This window comes from Tetrao urogallus (genome assembly GCF_951394365.1).
Source record: "Tetrao urogallus genome assembly, chromosome: 5".
Lineage (NCBI taxonomy): Eukaryota > Metazoa > Chordata > Aves > Galliformes > Phasianidae > Tetrao > Tetrao urogallus.
Window position 1 is genome coordinate 19,946,232 of NC_136818.1, and position 18,179 is coordinate 19,964,410.

At 35.5% G+C, this 18,179-nt stretch overlaps 1 protein-coding gene across 1 annotated transcript in view; it reads right to left on the bottom strand.

Moving 5' to 3' along the window:
• VAV3 (vav guanine nucleotide exchange factor 3) overlaps window positions 1-18,179 on the bottom strand; it is a gene marked incomplete at both ends in the record, with an annotated part of 154,840 nt that overhangs the window by 63,932 nt on the left and 72,729 nt on the right. Inside the window, 6 exons of the mRNA XM_079536444.1 lie at window positions 11,264-11,373; window positions 11,706-11,838; window positions 12,197-12,282; window positions 13,297-13,383; window positions 16,210-16,278; window positions 17,968-18,063. Of these exons, the coding sequence (XP_079392570.1) occupies window positions 11,264-11,373; window positions 11,706-11,838; window positions 12,197-12,282; window positions 13,297-13,383; window positions 16,210-16,278; window positions 17,968-18,063 (581 nt within the window). The remainder of the gene's footprint in view (window positions 1-11,263; window positions 11,374-11,705; window positions 11,839-12,196; window positions 12,283-13,296; window positions 13,384-16,209; window positions 16,279-17,967; window positions 18,064-18,179) is intronic.

Sequence of the window (18,179 nt, forward strand, 5' to 3'; positions counted from 1 at the left end):
CCCACAGTTTCCCTCAAACTTTTTCACCCAGAACTAATTCCAGGAATAATTCACCTAGCTTAACTGCATGACTGGCCACCCTAACGTTATAGACAGTCCAAAGCTATCTTGTGAGATGGAAAGACATCTACATGCCTCTTTCCATGCCTACAGACAAAGGAATAAATTCTCTTTGCTATCTTATCTCAAAACACCAACATATTGTGCTTGTGAATAAAATGCAGCAGTTTACATTATATTTTTCTTACTTTCTTATGACAATTGTAATAGTAGCTCAAAAACTTAAAGTAAATCCTAAACTTCAGGACATAAACATGTGGCAAACAAAACACTAATAGTGAAGTTCAAATAAAGCAATGAACCTTGGCAATCTTGAAATATCTAATTACGTAAGATTTATGGTTCACTTTAAAAACTCTGTTTTGACCATCTTGGGTCTAATGAGTTTCCAAGATGAACTCCACAAAGGAAAGAGTACAAACTGAATACCAAACAATTTATATGGGATGCGTTACTATCATTTCCCTGTTTGATCAAAACCATAGTCTGCTAGGGAAACATGAAGATCACAATACCTAAATACCAATAGTATGTAACAAGCATTTGGCTACCGTGTAGCAACTCTTTGATTTTTATCAGCATTCTTAAGTTTGTTATTTTCAGCAAGATCTATACAAAAATATCTTTCACAACAGGTCAGGCTAAATAAACAAATTGTAATTTCTTCAGGGGGCTAGGCACAAATATGCTTTCTTTTACCATCAATTTAACTTTCTCTACCCAGTTAAGTCTTATAAAATAAAATACATCAAGAAAAATACTAAAATCTCAGCTTGAAAACTCTTTTATCTCCAAAATGAAGCATGAAGTTATTAAATATGCAATTGATATTGATTTATGTCCCAAGAAATCAAATAAAGAAAAAGTTAGAATTGTTTACTGTAGCTCTTCACATCTTCCCCATGTGTAAAACAGGCATATGGACATTGCAGTCTTCATTTCCAGAAAAGCAATATTTGTCAAGAGAAACAACGAAGAATCCTTACTTCACAAATTCTAATACTGATTGCATCTTCCCTTGGATGTTGTACTGCTTCTGGAGATCCCTAAAAGATTTGCCCTTCATATATTTTAGTTTTAGCCTTACTGACTTAAAGAGCTGCTGTCTGAAATTTATTTCAAATAGACATACTACTGAAAGACTGCTGGCTGCCAATATGCAAACAGAAATATAGAAAAGGAATATTATGTTGATTAGATTAATTCTTACAGTAATTTTAAATTCTAGGTAAGAAATTAATGCAATGCAAATAACATGAGCATTACTGAAAGAAAAAAAAAAACACACAAAAGAGAAAAGATGGTATCACAGAGCATTAAGAATACAAGTAACTATAGCATTGGAGCATTTGGAGCCTTTGGCCTCTTGGTTACGGGTATCAAGCCCTTCACACAGCATTATGACTAACAGAAGCAGCCTCACCAGCTGCAGGCACAGCAGAAGGTTTCATATTGTGATTTCATATTTTGCAGGGGCAGAGAGTTAAAGGAAGAGGCCTAGGAACACTAGGCATAAAGAAAAGAATCTCCTCTTTTATTCTAAGTCTAGTTAGAATTTACAGGTAGCCTTAACACTACAGTTAGAAACTGTAGTTTAAAAAGTCTCCCTGCAAGGTCCACTGCTGTTCTCTAGTAACTTGCTCTTCCATTTCTCCCATTGTATTTTGAGGGCCATTTCTTTTAATTACTTCCCTGGGAGCTTCTCAGTACCAGGTAGATGTACCTAGTAGACTTCAGCAATTAGGACCTGCACAGATCCCCCCCCCCCCCGCTCCCTCCCTGGGTCAAGCCCACTGAGGTGTTGATTATACCCATTACAAACATTTCAATTAATATTGAAAAATTGCTTTTCTTGAGTACTTAATTAACAACTCAACTTCTCCCTCCCAGTCTCTAAGTAATTTTAATCTAAATGTATCTATCTCATTTGGAAAGAAAATAATGTATTAGAGGAAAAACTTAATGAGAGATATTTGATATTCCTCAGATTTTTCCAAATCACTTTTCCACCACATGAGGAATATTTATGCTTCACTGTAGGAATCACAGCACATATATAAAAAAAAAAAAAAGTGAGAAACAAATATATCATATTCAGACTAATGCAAAAGTGACCCTTTGCAAACCAATGCACAGTGAACTCCTTTCAAAAGTGAATTAGCAGAAAAACAAGGTCAGGTATCAACAACAGGAGGTGCTGATTTAGACACTGTTGAGTAGATCATTTCTTCTGTTACAAAAATGCAGAGAAATCAAAGGCATCGTAAACACTGACTGAATTGAGCCATTATTCCCAGGAAACAAACAGTAAACCTTACAGATATCACTGAAGTTTAGTGCCATAACTCAGTAGGATTGTCAACTTAGATAGAAGAGGAATCATCTCCTCCTGCATGTTTGTGCAACCTGAAAAGCTGCAGGTACGTAGCTATGAGTGCTCTAGGGCTGGGAGCAGGCTGACCTGCAAAGTCGCAGGTTCTGGGGTTAACAATATTCAGTCTTCCCCAAAAAATACAATACATCTTGTTCATGCAAGGAGGGGGGATAGGGAAGAGTGTTGGGTTGGTTTTGTATTTATGTTTTAAGGAGAAACGTAGGTCAGGTTTTGAAGCTACTGTTGTCATATCAATTATTTGAAGAAATGCAATCACATCAGGAGAAATCAGGAAGGATTTGTTGTATATAGATCTTCACAAAATAAACTGGAATTTGAAAAACATTATTATATTTAAAAATGAGTAGCCATTCCATTTAATTAAAACCCACCTTTGAATAATGATAACAAAATGCAATTGCATGAAGTATCACATAAAAACCTCTGTATTTTTAAGTTTTAAAAGAAGAAATACTACAGGAAGTTCAGATAAATCTCTATACCTTGAACTCTCCTCAACATCTAACCCTGAGTTAGACATTTGCATTTTAGTGCTGCTATTATTCTGCACTCCATGTTAAGCTTATAAGAATTTAAAATACTCCATACAGAACTATTCAGAATTATGGACACTGTGAGCACAAACCGCTAAAGAAAATTTTACCATGTATGTGACATGAAATCTGATGTTATATTCATCCAACATAACGATAAAGAAAAAGGCACAGATTAATATCTACAGATACTAGAAACTTTCATTTTTTCTTACCATACTATTGGTTGAGATCACCGCAGAGTATCAAACGTAAATCTTCCCTAAGTATTTTAAGTCAATAATTTCTGCTGGCAGTTAACAACAAAACGACAATTCTAAGTTTAATTTCCCACTTAGATGCCCAGGTGACAAAATTCCAAAATTTTAAGCACCTTAGAACTTTGCTGTGTCAACTGGGCACTAACCAATAAAATGTAGCTAACATCTCTGCATTTCTGCTAGTATTTCTGCTGTCCATGATATTACTTACGAAATAAAAAACTATATATGTCACAATCAAACAAGAAAAAAAGCTTCCAGCTACACCTTCAATAAAGAATTTCACGTAAAGTTTGTCCCCAAACATGTTTGACCTCACTCCCTGCTTTGATGCACAGTAGACTTCCGTAAGAATCACATTGCCCACAAACCACTTTTTTTTTCCCCCCATGTTGAAGTTTCACCATTTCAGATGATCACTTCATACAAAGGTTCTATCCAACGTAAAGGCAGTTGTGTAACAAAATAAAGTTAAAGTGAAGGCCATAAAATACAAATAAATAATTATTTCAGTATCTTTACAAATTTATGATTCTTATGATTTACTGTAAAAGATTAAGAGAAAACATTGTTCCTAAAGGGTGTTCTCACTAGGCGTGGACAATGTATTTTACAAGGTATGTGAAATACATATTGTTAAATATTTTCAGCTCCCTTTCCACTTTCTTTTCTCAAAAAGCAACACTGATTACTTACAGTTAATTCATTGTCTCTGATCCAGTTAGGCTGTTACATTTCAGAACTATCTTTGAAGATGCTATTTACTGAATTAATCAATCAATCAGTCCTCCATATGTTAATACTCAAATATTCTGGTTTGTCACATCAAAGAGTCACCATCAAGAATACACGTTATATTATTAACCATGTCAAAGTAAATTGTCTGTTTGATCAAGAACAAACAACTTCTAAGACTTTCCTAGGAAATTCACTTATTTGATCATAGGATGAGTGGCTTTTTTTGAGATCAAGCAATTTACTGTTTTAACTTTTTGGAAATGTAATGCATTGTTTCAAACAAGATAATGTCTCTCCCTTGTCTTACTTTCAATTCACTACTCTGAAAAGGATGAGAGATGGACTGCTTTGAGATAATCTGTTTCTGTATAACATCCATAAACAATGTTACCTATTAAGAACAAAGATCATTCACACTTTAATATTCGTAAATTAATATTGCCAGTACCCTATATGCCTTAAATATTACCTGGCTGAATCCTGTAAATAAGAGCTTTAAGTTGGATTTTTAAGTATTAATTGCTTACCATGATAAACATTAAAAGTTTTATATTCAGTTAAACATGAATCTATGATAAGTGTCTTTGTTTAGAAGTAGAAATTGTACAAGCGTGAACTGGATAGGAACATAAAGCTGCAAATTGCTGGGCAAACACCTAAATCTGCAAAGACAGACAAAAAGGTAATGGGGAGTTTTTGCAGGGAGGAACAAGAACATCTGAACACATGGTGAAAGTATCAATGACTAACATATAACCAACATTATAGGTTTATAATCCATAAAAATAATTAGAACATCGTACAAAAATCTCTTTAGGTGGTATTACTTAATTTGTGAGATATTTTTATCACTAACATCTTACTTCATGCTGATACAATTTTAAGAAATGCTTACTAATTGTCCTAGTAGTGCTCCTCACACATAATAAATTGTGAAAGTGCAAGACAGGAACACGTTTCATGCTTGTGAACTGGAAAATACAGTATCTAATGGACTTATAATTGTTTACACACTGTTTTCAAAAACTGTTTTGCTTTCACATTCTGTGCTATTCTTTCACTGTGCTCTTAACCACCTACAAATTCTTCACACAGTTTTTGCTGTGCCTGAAATAATCTAAAGGAATCACACAGCTATACAGTGAATGGTTGCCTGTAACCCTGAAAGACATTTGATCACAAACAACTGGAGTCTTAGCAAAGCACAGGCAGCCATGAACTTGGTATTCATTTGTGCAGTACTGAATTATTCATACTGATGGAGAAGCCCTGGCAGACGTTTGTTTATTGCTTTGGTAACCTACTATGTGAAGTTGGTGTAAGTGAAACACCTTTCGAGGCTATTTGAAAAATGCAGCAGATATCTAAGGCTTTTAAAGTGCTCTGATAAGAAAGCTTTAATTTAATATGTCAGTGTTCAATATGTCAGAGCTCAAATATTCTCTCAGAAGGAGTCTTAATGCATATGCATTATTAATACTCTATCTCAGGGAACAGATCTATTTAAGCTGAATCTGACCAATGTCATTAGTCACAGAGTGCAAATTTGGAAATAGGTAAGAGAACAATTTTCACCTAGCCTGTGTCACGTACCAGTATTCTATAAAATCTAGAAAACCAATGAGCTATCTACAATTTATGTAGCTTGCTTAATCTAAAATGTTACATACACACACCTATCAGACTTGAGAATGAATGAATCTCAAGAATATTTCTTCAATCAGATGATGTGTTCCATTTCCCTTGAGTTGAACAGCGTGAATTGATGTCTAATTGAAACAATTTTTCAGAAACGTGCTAGCTATACCTGAGCGAGCCACTGTGCAAGTTCCTTAGCTGCCTAAGAACTTAATACAGAGCAGACAAAATAAAAATAAAAAAATAATTTAAAAAAATCCTGCTTTTAAGGGTTACAGACCTTTCGTTTATGAATATCTCCTCTATTTGAATACGGGACTGAAAAAAAATATTTCAGATTCATTAATTCACCAGAATGACAGAATTCATCATGGGTTTCTCTCTTACATTTCAGGCATGATGTTAATACTGTGATTTCAGTAAAAACGTCAAAGCACACACTGCAATCGTATCACTTCTGAGGATGACATTTTAACAAGGTGCATTAGAAAAGGCCAGTCTGCCTGCAAGATGTTTTTATGCATGTTTTAGTCTGTCAAAAAGAGATGTTGAGTAAAGACTAATTAAAAGACACATTACAACATTGTTGCATGAGGTTTTGCAATATTTATCCCATGCATTTTGAAATCCAACAGTACTAAACTCAAGTAGAAGCCCTGAGCTACGTAACCCTGACTCTGGGCAGAATATTGAAGCAGACAAACTCCACGCACTCCTTCCAGCTTCAATTCTTCTTTGGTTTCATTTTTAAGTGCATTTCTGCACAACATGTTCCTATCTAGTTTGCTGATGGCCATTTTTAGAGTAGGCTACAAAGCACAATGAGAAAAAAAAAAAAAAAACAAATTAGCGAACTGGACGTTATTCAGGACAAATCAGTATAATATATGGCATTCTATATTATATTAATGAATTCAGACATTAAGTCAGTGTGAAAATGTAATACTTGGCCTTTGAAGGAAAAGATTTCAAATGCCATCATGAGGACGACCTCATAGAACTGGCTCCATGCTCTACTGTGATTAACAAACATTAACAAACTTAGCACAAAGTAATATTTGGTGGATGGAAGTAAATGCTCCATGTCCACATGAGATGTGTAATAGTAACTGACATCTTTCCACTATTTACTCTTTCATCTTATAATGAAAGAAAAAAGAATGAAACTTATTACAGCAATGATGAAAAAAGCAGTTGCCACATAAGACATTAAACCTGATAATTAGCCAGGTGAGTAGTTCTAAAGCCCAAGTAATACAGCTGAGGTATATACACTCAAATTAGAGGAAGACAATTTTAGCATTCAATTTCTTTTATTAAAGAGCTGCTTGCATGAAATTCATTGACAAGAGATATTACACAATAGTTTGAGGGGCTTTTTTTTTTTTTAAACAAGCATTAAAAAACTCTGTATGAGAACTTTCTAGAAAAAGCAGTATCGACCAGCACTGCAGCATTTTATGTAATTTGTAGGTATGAGACATTTGTTCTGATTACTCTGGTTCTTTTTTTCCACACAGGAGGAAAAAAAGGATTAGATGGGACATTTTACGAGAAAAACGTATCAAAAATGTTCTGCACTTGCAACCAGTTTTTGAGGTTTTAATAGTTAGCATGCAGCAAATAAGCCATGCACAATCACATAGCTGACAAACTCTCACTTAATAAAGTCTCTAGCGTGGTTGAGTAATTTGGTGCAGTAATTTGGCTGTACATTTCTATTAATATTATCTTGGATATGAAATGACTCTACGCTTAAACCAATGCTATTTGACACGCTAGATTAAACAAGTGCTCCACATCTAGTAAAGTCTTTGCAGTACTATCTTTAAAAAGGTGCTTGTTTACCCATACAGCTATAAGCTCATCTATTATTATTAATAGAGTTCCAAAAACAAAGTAGCAACTGCCCAAATTAACCACTACTGCTAAGCAGTGCTTCTTCTGAGGCAATAAGCAATTACAGTCTCACTGTGCACCAGAACTTCCACTCACACCAGTGAGAGGGAACAGGACACACCAAAAGCAAACTAAACCAAGTGCATTATGCGGGTTCCCACTAAAACATATTTCAATCGTGTGGCGAAACCTTCTTGAATTCAGAAGCCAACCAAAGTTTCAGCTTTGAGAGTTTGACTGCAATGTTGATGGGTGCTGCCCCAACGTCCTGCGTCATTTTACTGCCCAGAAAAAAACAAAGCTCCCAGTAAACCAGAGTTTCTTAGGTTGTACAAAATACACTAAAAAAAAAAAGAGCAGGGGCAGACTCAGCTTCACCATTGGAAATAACTGTGAAAAGATAAACAGGGCCAATACAACTGCGCTGCAGTTCTACTGTTGCTGAGAATGTAGCGTGTGTGCTGGCTCCATCAGTCACCTTCATGAAAGTATTTGGAAAAATAAAATGGAGGTGTTGTTCCATTATGTATTATCTACATAAAGCAGTAGACAAAAAAAACACCTACTTGTAGCAGAACTGCTATTGAATAATAATAACTTACTCAGTTTCATATTAACAGTAACCAGTCGTTGCCAGCCTCCCTCGTGACAAAACAACTCAGAATACAGACTACAATAACAACTGCGCAAGCCAAGAAGTAGAATATTTTTTATGGTTTAAGGTAATTTTCTAACAAAGTTAACTAGTATGAAAAGTAGCACTCTGAAAATTGCACTGGAATTTCTAATATTTGCCATATCAAGTATGCCTAATGCATTCTGCCCATCAAGCTGAAACTAAGCCCAGTCTGCAATCCTGTGTTCTCCTCTATTTCATACTTCATCAATAACAGAAGCTTTCCAAATCTAGAGACAAACTCTCATCTCAGTTACACCAGAGCAGCGAAAGAATTATTCAGCTGATTTCATTGAATTTAGGTCTTGTCTACAATGAAAAGATTTTAACAGCATTTTTCTTGAAATAATTTTACAGGTACAGGAACCGAAGTAAGGTAACTTTACAGTAAGTGCCTTTTCAGCAATAACTATTATCACTGTTGCTCATAGACCAATATAAACTCCACCCTATGAAAGCAAAATTGCAGCCTAACATAATTATGCCAATGAGTTATTCTAGGGGGAGAAAAAAAGGCTTACTCTTGATTTATAAATTGTAAGAGAGATCCTAATCTGTTCTTTTGTTACATTCTTAGATTAAGACTTGCAGACACCTGATTTTGTTTATAATGCTATCCAGAAGGCAAAAGAACTGCACTGAAATTTCTGTCTGGAACTGTAAACATCATTTCTGATCATCAAACAAGCATCTAATGCAACCCTTCTTAACTGTGCCATTTTTGCAGTCTCTGTAAAATTTAAAAATAAGAAGTATTTTGTCCAAGAAAGTGGTAATTATTATTGAGTATGATAAATAACTGCATACTTTTAGTCATGGCTACTTTTCAGAGTGGAATTACAATACTAGAGTAGGCATTATTTAATAAGCAATGACACCCCAAAAAAACAAATCAAATCAACCATCCAGTTGTTCAGAAGTTGGCTTCATTTGTTCCCAAATTCTTGTACCTTAGCACTGATTAGAATATCATTATTTCTATATACACTGAGGTATGTTTTGAGAAAGCTGCTGTGGGAAATATGCTATAAGGTCAAGCCCCTGCAACAGACTAGGTGAAGGTATAAGAGCTTCATAAAGTACAAAAGCTTCACATTTAAATCTCAGTGGTAATAAAACAACAAAGAAAAAGCATTGGCTGATGCAAATCATACCACTGTATCATGTTACATGCTAGCCCTGACCTGAAGTAACTCTGCTCCTCCAGTTCCCATGCTTCTGCATTTCAACCTTTAATCACACAGGAAGAGGTTAACCCAGAGGCATGGGTTTACAAGAGGGATGATCATCTGTGCAAGACAAGGCTGGCACCACCATACTCGTTTTCAATGAGAAACCTCACAATCCCCAGAGGAATGAGCACCACAATAAGCTGTAAGCCCTGCAGGCCCACGTCTCTCTGCTCACAAGGCAACTGGCAGCAGCAGCCCTCCTTGCAAAGGCACATCCAAGGGCAGCGCTGAGAGGAAGTGAGTGAGGCGGAGGGGCTAGACCCAGCTCAGCACTTAACTAGGAGCCTCAGAGGAGCTGCACAAGTGTGTACAAAGGATGGGGATGTCCTCAGGCACTAGAAACCAGAGAAAATAGAAAATAGAGGAGAGGGCAAGAAAGCATGCCTGCACAGAACTAAAAAGATATTTGAGAATAAATGAGGAGGTGCTCCTGGGGAAAACAAACAAACAAACAAACAAACAAACAAAAAAAAAAAAAAAAAAAAAAAAAAAAAAAAAACAGGAAACTTAACTGACCCTTACTGATCTCCTTAACTTTTCTGTTCTTGGTTTTCCGGATTTTTTGCACACAAGTATGAGGTATGAAGTCTGAAAATCAATCGATAGTTACAGAGCTAAAGCTGAAACATCTGAGCTCCTCGTGATTTCCATACATGTTCTATTCTATGTTTAACTAAATATCAATAATGACAATAAAACAGCAGGGACAGAACACGGACAGAAAGATAGGAAAAGGCGAAGTATGCAGCTTTCTACACACTTCAAATCTTTTCCCATTTCTCACTACAATATCAGTTTCTGCCAAAATTTATCATCTTTTTTGCCAAAATCAGCAAGATCTTCATGGTTAGAGGGCATCATTATATCTGTCCAGCTCAGGTTGTCTTCCCTTTTATTTTCATTTAAATCATTAACACTCATCATACTGAGGTTTTGAAGGAATATACATAGCTTATAAGCAAGTTCCAGTCATATCAGCTCATAACAGCTTTTTTCTCTACTCCACAAACCTTTGCAATCACATCCAAAAAAAAAACTTATTAATGCTATCTCTATTTTCACAGGGATTATCTCACTCTCTCCCACACTTTGTTGCTTTGTTGTTTTTGGGTTTTTTTTTGTTTGTTTTTTAAATAAAGCATGCATCACTTTCCCATTCAATTCTCTTGTTCACAACTTTCACATGTAATAAGAATATCTGAGGTGTCAATACTCATAGTTGTCTTCCCAAGAAGAATCAGATATGGAAATAAAGCTCATGCTGCATACCAATAATGTTACACGCAGTGCTTCATCTGAACAACTTTGAGAAGTCTAAAGCAGTCTGCTCCTTTTAGTTCAAAATATACAGAGGAAATCAGGCTTTTGAAATGAAATGTACCAAGTTGAGTAACTTATTCCAAATACTAAATATTAAATTAGTAAAAAGCTACCTAGAAAAATGCCAGAATCCCCTCTCTTTAGTCTTCTGTGTCATCTTTCAAAAATGTATTTCAACTACTCAAAATTAAAATGGGAGGGGAAAAGTTATCAGAATGATATATCTTTATTGCTAAAATAATTATTATTTCACCCCAGTTGTTTAAGACAGCATTACTGAAGTAGTCTTAGCAGCAAATTTGGCAATACATAGTGTAGAGTGCCCTCTTTCTTTTTCAAGAGGAGTTTCAGGGAAATACCACGTTCATGAAGATGTGTCAGCACTATTGTTTTTCAGAAAGTCAAACAAAATAGATAACTAGCCTGTATTAAAAAATAAAACGTAAGTAGTATAGTTCAAGTGACATTCCTACTCTTAAGTAACATGATTTTACTTTAACACAAATACTTACAGAGCCATCTGAAATTGTTCAAGCCATTTTTTCTTCAAATCTTTAGTTTTGCAATAAACTTCTAAACCATTTTGACCTTGGATATGAATGAGGTAGAAGCCATAAGACCACTGTAGAAAAAGATTGGCAATACACATCACTAGTTACACAGAAAAAAAAAAAAAAAGGAACGAAAAAACATCTCTATGTTCCTTAATAAAAGCCCTTATCTTCTAAACACCAAGAGCACGCTATTCTGTTGACATGGGAATTGCTTAGTCAAATGCTTTAGCTACGTCAAAATAAATGAAGTTGAAATTTCTAAATACTCATCTTGGCTTTTGGATAATACATAAAACTTTGTATATAAATTGTATATGTACATTCTAAATCCTGCAAAAATGCTTCTAACTGATGTTGAAAATGTATATATTTTACATGAACATTATTAGCAAGTACTTACCTTTTTATTTTCTTTATCAGTAGTGGGGTTATTTGTAATTTTGTATTTCTGAAGATCTATTATTTCCTTCATTTCGTAATTATCACCTCTCCGTTTGCAAACAATTACAGCCAGATCAAACAAGAAAATATGCCTATGAAAATACAATGTAAAGAGAGTTAAAAACATTCTAGATAGCCAGCATACCAAGTCTCATCTTATAAATCTTTGCCTGTGGAGCTTAAAACTTTGAACAGCTTAACTACTGAATATCAAAACAAGAAACACTGAAAGTACTCTTGCAAGAGACATAGGTTATCTTACATGATAATGCAATAGCTAATTTCCCATACATAACTTCTTCACAAATTCACTTGCTAAACAAATGATGGTGTCTGTGAGTGCACAGCAAACTTGAAGCACTCTCAAGAATCAATGAACTGACCTCAAATATGCAAAGAGAGTTACTTCACAGGCATTTTAATAGCAAACACCAGAAGTCATGACATCACCTGTCTTGCCTCGCCCGTTTGTCTAACGTAGTTATCCTTATTTCCCCATCACCCTGAGGTCTTCCATACTGTAAGAGGGAATGATTCTGAAACAGAAATAATAGGCTTAATTCAGTACAGCAAAAGTGGTAAGGTAACACACTCAAATGTTAGACCACTTCTTTTACCCCAGAAAAGGGCTTTTCAGGTCACTGTCATTTAAACTAAATATAAGGACCACTCAAAAAGTAATGCCTCTTGTTATCTTGGCCCTTCACATCATTGAAATGTGCATTGCAGATACTGGAGGTTGAACCTTCTCACCAGTATTCCATTACATTTTGTTGCTTTGAAACTGATGGCAGCTGAGGGACAGTCTGACAAAATGGAGTGAGACCTGGAAGCATGTAGGATATAAAGGTATCTCACTGAATTCTTCTACACAGAAAAAATGGCACCCATTGATATTAATTGATGCTTGCTGAACATTTATGGGGACCAAACAGTGGATGTGAGCACAGCAAGTGCTCACGGGTGGTGCATTTAAGCAGTGGTAACACTGACATGAAAGACAATCCAAGTTATGGACAGCCATGCCTACTTTTATGAGCACAGCATGCAGGCTTTTCTTTATTGCTGGTTAAAATGCATAGCTGATGGTGTTAACTACATTGAAAAATAACATTTTGTGCATGAGAATTTGCTCTATCAAGCAGTGCTATTGTGCTTTTCATCTGTTGTAGTTTCCAGGCAAATAAATAGGAGGCATTACTTGAAGAGCAACCTACATACAATAGGGCATCAGATTGTCCTATACTTGTCTCAAAGAATTTTTTGCATTTCAAAGTCATCTGAGTCACTGTACAAATACAAACATTTATCTACACGAATATTTGTAAGTACGTATAATATAACCCCCCAGCAGGGATTTACAGAGTTTTAGCAGATATCTCTGCAAGTAAATCATCATTCTATCATTCTAGACCAAGCAAGTCATACTTGCATGTGAATTTCACCAAGCTTACTTACTATCTTCCCATATAAAAGAATAAAAATGTACGTATATCATCGCATTTGATCAAAAGTTACTAAGAACTGTATAAGCTAAAACTATCACATACCAAATTCTCTATTGATAGTTGAAATTGTCTAATTTCACGGAGCGTTTCATTATCTCTCTTCACTTCATTTACATACTGAGCCAAGTCCTAGAGCATCAACCAAAAAAGGGAGAAAGTACAAAACAAACCACTTCAATACATTATTTCAGCCAATTTATTTCTAGTTCTGTCTTAGGCTTATCTTCACATTTAAAGAAATACGTACATACTTACATTCAAATATATACATACTTGATGTTACTGAATTACCAATCTGTCTGACTAAACACGTAAAAAAGCCTCTGCACATCTTAAATCAAATATACAGCTTTCTTCATTTTTTATCTGTTCAAATACAAATTCTATAGCAAGAAAGGACAACATACTGTTTTGTTTTTGTTGTTGTTTTTTCTTTTAAAGGACTAACTTTCTCTGGATTTTGTTAATGACTTATTCTAAAAACTGAAGATGGAATGTAATTTATGCAGTACAGCAGTGGCCTAAAGAAAGCAGTCAACAACATTCAAAATCAGATAATAGAAAAGAAGGTAAAAATAGAATGTAATAGAACACATACGTAATGTTACTCAAAAGTAAGGATTTAATTTATGTGAAAGAATGCATACTAAGAGGGACATAAGAAGCTACTGCAGAATAATAGTATTGTACAGCAGAAAGAAGATATTACACAAATTTTAAAAGTGTCCTTAAAGCGATATACTACTTAAATTAACAGGTTGAGATTATTATTGTCTTCCTTACCAGAGCACATAACATATACATTTCACTACAGCCTTTAAATAGCTTTGAATGCGCTTGAGTAATAGTGACAATTTGCTGAGGCTTCTCTGTTTATGGCTAGAGATAAGGAGCAAGCAGCAGTGGTAACTGGTGAGGTCAGGGATGCTGAGAGCAGTGGTTAGAAAAGGTTTTCTGATCTTCACAACTTGCTTTTACAGTATCCTTTAATACAACTACAAATTTGGGAGCGTAGGAAAAGGATACATATTCTTTCTAATAAAATTTTAATCAGAACCATAGAATAGCTGCAATTATCATGCCAGTTTCCCAAAGGAATGCAAACAGGATACATTCACATCAGTCTTCCAAGAGTTGGTCTAGAAAAAACCTCTTGATTGTTGCTTAAAGAAAAATGACACATTTCCTTTCCAGGATGTGGTACCCGCTTGTTGTCAGTTTTTTTCCAAATATCATTTCCAAGCAGACAAATGAAAGCCTGTAGAAGCAACAAATCTATGTTGCATGGCTACTTCTACTGCTCTGACAGGGCTTAGTATGGAAGGATATGGTTTAACTGGGAGGAAAATGATGATGTGACCTTAGTGAGAGATGCCAGTTCCTGCAGAATTATTTATTATTATCATCGGCTGGTAGGCAGGGCATGACTGCACAATCATTCTGACAAAAGTTTTCTTAATTGGTCTTAGTTTGAGTCAGCCATCACCAGAAACAATGAAGAACATAATCAAAGGAGAAAAAAAAAGTGGAAAAAAAATAAAACCACAATTGTTTTCCCCCAGGCCTGGGCCCCCAGTACAAGAACGATGTAGAGCTCTTGGAGTGGGTCCAGAGGAGGGCCACTGAGATGATCAGAAGGCTGGAGCACCTCTCCTGTGAGCAGAGGTTGAAGGAATTGGGCTCGTTTAGCTTGGAGAAGAGAAGGCTCCAGAGAGATCTCATTATGGCCTTCCAATACTTGAAGGAAGCATATATAAACAAGAACGAGAATTGCTGTTTACAAGGGTGGACAGTGATAAGACAAGGAAGAATGGTTTTAAACGGAGATAGGGGAGGTTTAGGTTAGATATTAGGAGGAAGTTTTTCCACACAAAGGGTGGTGACGCACTGGAACAGGTTGCCCAAGGAGGTTGTGGATGCCCCATCCCTGGGGGCATTCAAGGCCAGGCTGGATGTGGTTGAAACTAGATGATCATTGTGGTCCTTTTCAACTCAGGCCATTCTATGATTCTATGATTCCTAGACAATTACTAGCCACCAAGATGCCTGCCTTGCCACCATCTGGAAGCAATGCTGTGCCACTCCCTTCAGGCATCTTCCTGTGAGATTATCAGACAAGCGCCCTCTGCATTCACAGCACAGAACTTGGAAACAAAAAAGGGGAGCCAAAAATCTCACTTGTGAGCTAGTCTGTATTCTAGGAATTCAAGTAGCAGCATAGGCAGCTGCATGACTGAAAACTCACTTATTTTGACTTCTGCATCTCCTGTGGTCGATATAGATTGCAATAGAAGAAGATATGACCTATACTGTATTGGCTTTCCCCCACCACAGAATAGAAAAAAGACTCAATTCCACCACATCAATTTCACAACTCACGTAGTGAAGCCAAGTGAAGCAGAAATTTCACTGTACAGAGGAACACAAAGTAATATTAAGGCAGTACTGCTCTTCTATAAAGCATTTGTTTGTGCCACTTGCAGGAGATGTACAGTGACAGGTACTGTACCTAAAGAAATATACCACTAATTTCAAGGGTAAAGCCACAGAGATCATAGAAATAGAGTCTTCTAAAGAAAGATGTCTTCGCCTCATTGGGAAACCACTGACCTTGATTAGAATTGGCTTAGAGTTATAGAAATAGTCCTACACTTTGGAACTAAGACCAAATTTATTGAAACACCTGCTGCTTGCCTCAGTACATGACAGCAAAGTGATAAGAAAAATAAATTGAAATGAGGAAGCTCCATTTCATATATGCTCCCCTTCAGAAAATTACTGAATTTGTTCCAAGGCTTGGAGAAAGCCTTCAACTACGTACTCACAGAGCACACAATGACTTGAGCAAATACCTATTTGATCTGTTGTGAAGAATAGTAGTTTCCAGGAAATATGCTTATGAACTACCATTCTAAATGCCAACATGGATACAAAAACTTAATCAGCACGACTTACCTTCATTGCATCAAGCGCCAGTTTTAGATTTGCTTTCTCCGTGGGATCTGTAGTGTGCTTTACCAGCTCCTATTGACAAAAGTAGTTTAAAATTTCTCACCCATTGTCTGACAGCTGAAAACTGAAGTTATTACTCCATGCACCATTCCTCAACAACCACCAACAACACTCCACCCAAAAAAAAGAAAAAACCCCACACCTAAGAACAGAAAACACAACCTGAGAATTCACGTTTTCTTCCCCACTGTAACCAACTTGTAAGCTGAGCAAGGACTGTTGCAAACAAATAACTGGCAAAGATCATTTAAGAATGACACAGTCTAAATACTGATATTTGTATTATTACAATCAGTAGAAACCAATTTGCCTTCATAGCAATTAAGTATTGCCAATCGGATCATCAGTCGAGTTCATTTGCTCACTGCTATTCAGTGTATAATCCCATTCCAAGGCATTCATTTGGCTGCAGACAGGGACATACACTACCAGTAAGATCTCAGCTAGCTTTGACAACTACGTCACTGTTTCATTAAGTCTAGACAAAGTTGACTCAGAGTACACATTTAAATCACAATGGCTTTTTTTTTTTTTTTTTTGGCCATTTTCCCTTTGGAAAATAAAAGTTTTTTTCAAGTTCTTCTTAAAAAATAACATCCTAGGGAAACAGAATATTTGTTCATGATTTGAAAATAAAATTATATATCCCAGCTAGCAAAAAAACCTCCTTAAAATCCTAGGAAATAAAAAAAATATTTATATTTCAAATTACAATTTTAAGAGTTTTACTAGATTTTTTTTCATTTTAAGTCTATAAGATATTTTTTGTACAGTGTATGCTGTTACTACATGTTATCTCAAACTTTAGAACATAGTGACACATCGTATTTCATCTTGTCATAATATAAAAGGTTGATTATAAAGCTATAGAATCATAGAATTGCTAAGGTTGGAAAAGACCTTAAAGATCATCAAATCCAACCTCCACCTAACCATACTACCGTAACTCTAATAAGCCTCTGCTAAGAAGCCATGTTTTTTAAAAAGCAGTTTGGTCATTTATTTTGTTCCAAATTTCTGTCAACTGAAATGTTGATGGTTCAGAAATATTTCAAAAACTTAATATACAAAATATACAAAATCTATGTTGTTCCATAGAGTCAAAATTTTACTATACAAGCAAGCAGTAGATCTTTTTTAAAACAACATTTTACAAGCATCAGCAGGGCTGACAGTCTCATATAGTAATATATTTCTTTGCAGCTGAACTAATGAGTCTCCTGGCACAGCTATCAAATCAAATTTATAAGACTCTCCACCCTTATTATAGGGCTAACTGTGAGAGCTCGTGCTTTGTGGGTTATAACAAGAAGCATTTCAAAATAAATATGGCTTTATTGTAATTTATGACAGCAGAAAAGCATCTTAAAAGTAAGCTGTAAGTATGGTTCAGCTTCCTTGTTGAGGGATAACGATCCACAATTCAAAGCACCACGATTATAGCATGCTACTACTAACCATTTTAAACATAACAAGAATGAAAGGTTCAAATACTGGGAAACAGCTGTGTTTTTTCATCATTCTCAGAAATGCATCAGCTCTGAGGAATCATCTCTTTAAGAAAACCTGTGCTTCACTGCATTTTATTTCATAACAAATTAGTCTCAAATCTATGGAAATGTCAGTTACCTTCCTTTGATAAAGGCTTTTAAGCTCTCATTCTTATAAACCACTGATGATAAACAATCACAGTTCTGTTACCTGGAGCAGTAGGTGGTATTTTAGCACTCTTTGCATTGGAACCACTAAAAGATCTCGCAAAGTAAATTTCCCGTTGTTGGCCCTCTTAGAACATTCCTAGTTTGAAACAGAAAAATAGATTAGGACAATAATTTAAAAAAAAAAAAAAAAAAAAAGAAACCAACACAATTTCCATGAATACCATGTTGAACAGATACATTGGCTGTCGTAGT